The sequence below is a fragment of the Dipteris shenzhenensis genome, chromosome 3, assembly GCF_047967505.1.
Source record: "Dipteris shenzhenensis isolate YYH24624 ecotype China chromosome 3, Dip_SZ_1.0, whole genome shotgun sequence".
Taxonomy (NCBI): domain Eukaryota; kingdom Viridiplantae; phylum Streptophyta; class Polypodiopsida; order Gleicheniales; family Dipteridaceae; genus Dipteris; species Dipteris shenzhenensis.
The window spans coordinates 39322868-39329971 of NC_141598.1; the positions used below are offsets into that span (position 1 = coordinate 39322868).

The 7104-nt window shown below is 45.2% G+C and overlaps 1 protein-coding gene across 3 annotated transcripts; it reads left to right on the forward strand.

The window, feature by feature from the left end:
* Positions 1-284: 284 nt before the first annotated feature.
* LOC147903784 (glycylpeptide N-tetradecanoyltransferase 1-like) lies at positions 285-2238 on the forward strand. 3 transcript variants are annotated; one of them, XM_087401206.1, is made up of 3 exons: positions 285-447; positions 541-626; positions 755-2238. In XM_087401206.1, the coding sequence occupies exon 3, from the start codon at positions 789-791 to the stop codon at positions 2085-2087; it is 1299 nt and encodes a 432-aa protein (XP_087257332.1). In that variant the 5' UTR covers positions 285-447; positions 541-626; positions 755-788; the 3' UTR covers positions 2088-2238. The 3 variants fall into 3 exon arrangements, with proteins under 3 accessions (XP_087257332.1, XP_087257327.1, XP_087257335.1); XM_087401201.1 differs by having other exon boundaries at positions 541-2238; XM_087401209.1 differs by lacking the exon at positions 541-626 and having other exon boundaries at positions 670-2238.
* The last annotated feature ends 4866 nt before the right edge of the window (positions 2239-7104 follow it).

The window sequence follows — 7104 nt, forward strand, 5'->3', positions numbered from 1 at the left end:
TTGAGCGCCTGTAGAAAACTTCTCTGCATGAACAGATTTGCAATGAGGCCCAATATGTGGCAACATGCTCTTAGGTTGGGTTCACACCACGTGGCTGCGGCCATTCTCCAAAAGGTGGTGGGAAGAATGCTATCTGAGTTGGCCCAATAGGAGGGAAGGGCCGGGGCACTCACTGTGCGTGGCCCATGAAGCAGCAGGCCACACACGCCATGGCCAACTCCTCCCAACGCCTAGGCCAATCAACAGCTCTCTTGGGAAGCACCACACGTTCTATTTCCAGGGTAAACCTAAAAGAAAAGTCAACTCTTAAGGTTGACTAGGATGTGCCATAGGCAGAGGCATATTGGGAGCTACAGAGGGAGCTTCCATGGCGATGGCGATGGCGATGGCGGGAGCTCTGTCGAGCTGCGGAGGAAGCTTCCATGGCGATGGCTTTCGAGTTCCCCTGTAAGTCCCCCTCCGCTTCCCCCCTCGTTTATCCTTCCCCGCATCATCGCTTTTGCTTCACCCCTTCTCTCGCTTGCATCTGCTTTCTCACAGGCCCTGCTTGAGTTGTTGGAGATAAACGAGGCGATTGGGCAGAAAGCGTTGCCTTGTAATTCATCGTGAGTCGCATTTGGTTCATGGTAACCTTCCATTGCCTCCTGGTTTCCGGCTGCGGTTTTGCAGCAGTTTTTGTGGCTCGGTCTTTTTCGGCGTGACGCCCCAAGCTTTAAAAAAAATCTTGATGTACTGGCCCGAGCTTTCCCGACAAATCGATATTGTGTCGAAAGCCTGAATCGGCAGCAATGGCGTCGCCCTCTCTCAACTCAGGAAATTCAGAGGCCCCTGGTGATAACGATGGAGCTGACTTGATGAGGATGGGGCAGAGCGATGCGGAGGAACTTGCGCGAAATCTGCAGAAAGCGCTGAATCTGGAGAAAAGGCATGCATTCTGGGAGACTCAACCAGTAGGACAGTACAAGGATAAAGACAAGCAGCTTGATGAGGGTCCTATAGAGCCTCCTCAGGATGTATCAGAAGTTCGGCAGGAACCATACAATCTTCCTAAGAATTATGAGTGGTGTACCTGTGACATAAACTGTGATGAGACCATGGCGGAGATTTATAGCCTCTTGACCAATAATTATGTCGAAGATGACGAGAGTATGTTCAGGTTTGATTACTCTAGGGAGTTTTTACGATGGGCTTTGCGACCCCCTGGTTATTTTCCAAGTTGGCACATTGGTGTACGAGTGCAGGCTACAAAAAAGCTTGTTGCTTTTATCACTGGAGTACCTGCACACGTTAGGGTGCGGGACAAAACCGTCATCATGGCTGAAATCAACTTCTTATGCGTGCACAAGAGGTTGAGATCCAAGCGGCTAGCTCCTGTGCTCATTAAGGAAGTGACTAGGAGAGTGCACTTGGAGAATATTTGGCAGGCCGTTTACACTGCAGGTGTTGTTCTCCCGACCCCCATTACAACATGCCAATATTGGCACCGGTCTCTGAATCCCAAAAAGCTTATAGATGTCGGTTTCTCCAGGCTGGGCCCCCGCATGACTATGAGCAGAACAATCAAGCTCTACCGTTTGCCAGACACAACTGTGACCCCTGGATTTAGGCCCATGGAGAGGCATGATGTGCCTGCTGTTAGACGGCTCTTGCAGGATTACCTGTCCCAGTTTGTGGTCGCACCTGATTTTTCTGAAAATGATGTGGAGTATTGGCTGCTGCCAGTGGAGAATGTTATCAGCAGTTTTGTTGTTGAGGACGTAGATTCTCGTGAAATCACAGACTTCTGCAGCTTTTACACCCTTCCTTCCACAATTCTTGGTAATCAAAACTATACCATTTTGAAGGCAGCTTACTCGTATTATAATGTGGCAACAAAAACGTCCCTTCTTCAGCTCATGAATGATGCCTTGATTGCTGCCAAGCGCAAGAACTATGATGTCTTCAATGCCTTGGATATCACGCATAACCAGTCCTTCTTGAAGGAGCTCAAATTTGGGCCTGGTGATGGCTATCTTCATTATTATTTGTACAACTACCGTTTAAAAGATACAATGGCACCTTCAGAGTTGGGGTTGGTCCTTTTGTAGTAACAGGTAAACACAGGTTTTGATGTCCTCCGGTTTTTCTTGCTCAACGTAAGAGCAGTTGACAGCAGTTTGTGTATATGAAGCAAACCTTCCTTTTGGCTGGGTTAGCTTCGTCTAAGGGTAGATCTTAAATTGAATAATTGTTTTAAATTTGAGAAATGAAAATTTTATTGAATGTACGTCTCTGAACTTGGTAGCGATTTTTTGATTTTACTGAGACACTTTTATCTCTGTTATGTGTTTTCTTTGGTTTCATTGTCCTGCACTTGTGTGTGCTTTTTGAGACTGGTGTGGCTGCATAGACCATACTGGAGTTTTTCACATTTTCTACTTTACGAATAAGCACTCTGTTTGTGTTTGAGCCGCTGCCATGTCCAAGATCCAGAATTTATTGGATCTGTTATTATGTAATTTTTTATTAATGGTCACGGGGCCTGGTATGTGGGATCTCTTCGATTTTCCTCTAGTAGCATCCAGGAAAATTCCCTCTTCATCTATAGCTTGGTGGGTGAGGTCAAAATCCAGGACAAGTGATTGGAGCAGCAGTTGCTACTCTAGTGGCTTCCACAGCAAAACAGAAAAGGTGGGATTCTAGGGATGCACAAGCTCTTTCTGTTATTTCTCTTTCTGTCAAGAGGTTTGTTATTCCTCACATCGGGTCATGCAAGACCACGACGGCAGCTTGGGAGATTTTAGAGAGCATGTTTGCAGCAAGAAATGATGCCAGAGTTTCCTTCCTGAAGAGAGAGCTAGCTCATACATATATGGGTGAGGGAGATTCCACGAATGCTCACCTCACAAAGTTGCTGAATATAGATGAGGTTATTCCGGATTCAGAGATGATTACCACCACTTTGAATTTTCTTCCCGAGTCTTATCTCGGTTTCCACACCTCGCTGAATTTGTCATTGAGGGGGCGCAGGAATCCTCTCTCTTTTCACGAGTTGGTAGAAGTCTTGTTGCAGGAAGAGCAGACAAGAAAGAACATGGCAACTCGGGCTAGCGAGCATGCCATGCTTTCTAAGTTCAAGCCCAAAGGAAAATGGCAGCAAAAGCAACATGGAAATCAGCCCACACATGAGCATAAAGCTGATTCAGGATAGCCATCTTATAAGGCTAAAGGTGATGCAGACAAGCGTAAGAGGAAGGGCATTTGTCACTACTGTAAGAAGCCAGGTCATTACATTGGAGAATGCAAGAAGCAAATAGCTAAGGAGAAGAAAAGGGATTCGGGAATGGCTATTTCAGATGCATCAGCTTCTAATGGAAGAGCATTATGTCTTTTTGTCTTGCATTTCAGATTTTTCAGTGGCTAGTCCAAATACTACAGCCACTCTTGAGGATGACCTTTATGCTTTCTTGACTTGCAACTATGACCGTTCATGCTCTTTTAGTGACAATGAGACACTGAAAACTTGGTATTTTGATAGTGGTGCTTCCAAGCACAAGGAAGAGTCTTTTTGCATCTCTGCATGCACCATTCGCTAAAAAGAAGGTGACATGTGCAAACAATTCTTCTTATTCAGTGTGTGGAGTGGGTGACATACTCACATCCATGGATGGCATAGATTTCAGAATTACAGATGTTCTTTATGTGCCAGGTATAAATAAGAATTTGCTTTCGGTGTCCTCTCTCAATCGAGGAGGATTTCAGGTCATATTTGATGATGCTAAGTGTGCAGTGTGAGACAAAGAGAATGACTATGCTTTGATGTTGTCTGGCGCTTTGTATCGGGGTCTTTTTCAGCTTGACATTTATGAGAAAAGATCCGATCTTGCACTTTCAGTGAGCACTCCCATTGCTGCGATGTAGAATGCGGAGTCATGGCATGCCAGATATGGACACATGAGCTACGGCAGCTTGATGACACTTCAAAAGCATGCTATAGTTGATGCATTGCCTCCTTTGGAGTCACCTCCTCCTCATGCATGTGAGGGATGCATCCTTGGCAAGATGCATAGATTCCCTTTTAAAAAGGATGGTGCAGTAAGAGCTACTTGTAGATTACAGCTCATACACAGTGATGTCTGTGGTCCCATGAGGACACCTGCTTTTGGTGGTTATCTCTATTTTGTTACATTCATAGATGACTACACCAATTATACTTGGCTCTATGGTCTAAAGAAAAAATCAAATGTGTTTATGCATTTCAAACACTTTGTGGACTCAAGGTGCAGACACTTTGCACGGACAGAGGGAGGAGTATGTGTCTCCTTAATTTGAGGCATTTTTGAAGGAGAAAAACATCACGCATCAGCTTACATTGAGGCTTACACCTTAGCAAAATGGCAAAGCTGAGCGCGTTTATGTCAAACAACTTCATGGATTTGAACTTTCTGGCAATGCACTTCAAGTTTGCAAGCTGAATAAAGCTTTATATGGGCTGAAACAAGCCCCACGTGCATGGTATGCCAAGATTGATGCCTTCGTGGCAAGTAAGATGGTCCCACGGAAAGCACCCTCTACATCAAGAAGGATGGGGGGGATATGTTGGTCATCATTCTTTATGTAGATGACATGCTGCTCACAGGGTCAAATGAGGAAATAATTGCAGATTTCAAAGCTGCGTTGAAAGCTGAATTTGACATGACATATTTCAGCATGTTAAATTTCTATTTGGGGATCGAGTTCATGCAAGACAAGCATGGCATCGTTATGTCTCAATCCAAGTATGTGCAAAAGCTCTTGGATAGGTTCAACATGCAAGATTGTAAGCCTATAGCCACTCCCATGGAGCCAGGGCTGAAGCTTACTATGTATGATGTAGGTGAATCAGTGGATGTCACACTTTACCGCCAGGCTGTTGGATGCCTCATTTATTTGTGCAATACAAGACCCGATATTCAGTATGGAGTATCTCAGGTGAGCAGGTATATGCACAGCCCAAAGACAACACATTGGCAGGCTGTAAAACGCATCTTCCGTTATTTGCAAGGCACAAAGTCTTATGGCTTGATGTTTCCCAAGGGGAGTGACTTGTAGATGCATGCTTACAGTGACTTAGATTGGGTTGGAGGCCATAGTTGGAACCATATGCGTATGGTTGTCTGGACTGTGTGGATTCTGTATGTCTGCACCGTACGGATTCCGTACGTCCGTACTGTACGCGTATGGTATGTTATTTCGTACGTGCTTATTTTTAACTTAAAAAAAGGAAAAAACAGCGATGCTTCGTTCTTTAATCCTTTTTTGCCCGTACGCATCTCCGTTGGCCTGTGGCCGGTGGCACTCGTACACCTGTGACTTCCAGCCTGCAGCCTCATCCGGATTCCGAACAGCCAGGCAGCAGCAGGCTCCAAGCTTCGTACGATCGTACGACCGTACGACCAGCCAGCCAGCCTTGAAGCCTTCAAGACACTTCAAAGTTCAGTAGCCAGCCTGAGAGCTGCCACTGAAGTTTGACGGTGTGACCTCAGGAGACAGGATTCAGGTCCCAGGATTGATTGAAATTTGGAGGAGGACCGAGGTCCCTCCCTATTATCTCCCCCATGTCTGTTGAAAGTTGAAACTTGAAACATGAATCTTGAGACTTGAAACATGAATCTTGATTCTTGAAATTATCTTCTTTGTCTAGAGTCTAGACGCTAAATGTCAGATTTTTACCTCTCTCTCTCTCTCTCTCTCTCTCTCTCTCTTGTAGATGGGAAGAAAGAAAGGAGAAGAATGGGAATTTGTGGAGACACTGAAGCCTTTGGGAAAGGGCCAATTCACTTGTAAATGCAAGTGCTGCTCTCACAAATGGGATGGAGGACCTACCCGCATAAGAGCACACTTTCTTGGGCTGACAGGCCTTGGGGTTGACCCTTGCTCCTATCTCCCTGAAAATGTGAAAGACACTTGCAGAAGGTTGCAAGCAAAGGCAGGTAAAAATAAATTTGCAGAAGAGCTTGATGCAGATATGGCTGATTTGGGAGATGCCTGGGAGAGTGGTCCTGCAAGTGCAAGTGCATCTACACATGAACCAAAAAAGAAGAAACAAAAGGTGTCAAAGGGAGCCTTGGCCAAGGCATGGGAGTCCTAGGCACGGAAGGATGCCCACATTGCTCCTTGTGCACTTCAGAGCTGAAAAATGAGGTGGTATGCATAGATCAAGAGTTGCTGCAGTTTTGGGAGAAATGGAAAAAGTATGGATGCAACATAGTGTGTGATGGCTGGTTTGACACTTGGCGTAGGCCTATCATTAATATTATGGTCTCATGCATTTTTGGGCTGTCTTCTTGAAGTCTGTGGATACTAGTGGGCAGTATAAATTAGGTGAATACATTTTTGGGATATTAAAAGATGCCATTCTTGATGTTGGGCCAGATAATGTGGTGCAGGTGTGCATGGATAATGCATGTAACTGCGTGCGAGCAAGAGGTTTGGTAGAGGAGGAGTGGCCTCATATTTTCTATACTAGATGCACATGCCGTTGCCTTGTCCTCTTGTTTGAGGACATCGGGCAGCTTGCTTGGGTGAAGCCAGTGTTAACACATGCCAACATGATTGTCACGTTTGTTACTCGGAAGCACACTGTGTTAGCATTATATAGAACTTTCAGCAAGAAGGAATTAGTGAAACCTGCATAGACTCGGTTTGCTTACATGCTTATCGTGTTAGCAAACTTGTTGGATGAGAGAGTCTACAATGGATTGCGTCGTATGGTTGTTAATGATGAGTACTGCAAGAAGAAAGTATCACGCACTGTGAAAGCACAACAGGTGAATTCCATTGTATTGGGCGCCTCGTTTTGGCAGGAAGCAAGAGTCATAGTGAAGATATGTGCACCTATAGTGAAGATTCTTCGTTTGGCTGATAGAGAAGGGGCTACCATGGGACTTGTATATGAGCTCACTGATCGAATGGTGGAGAAGATACAGACTATAGATGGCATAGACTCCTCCAAGTTGGCTGATGTCAGAGCCTTGTGTGTTAATAGGTGGGATATGATGCACTCTTCTTTACATGCAACAGCTTTTGTTCTCCATCCTAAGAGAGAGAAATCCAGATGGTGATAAGGAGGTGCATGATGGGTGG

Bases quoted from the DNA above. Each gene is read 5' to 3' on its own strand.
- LOC147903784 (XM_087401201.1), top strand. From the start codon at position 789: ATGGCGTCGCCCTCTCTCAACTCAGGAAATTCAGAGGCCCCTGGTGAT.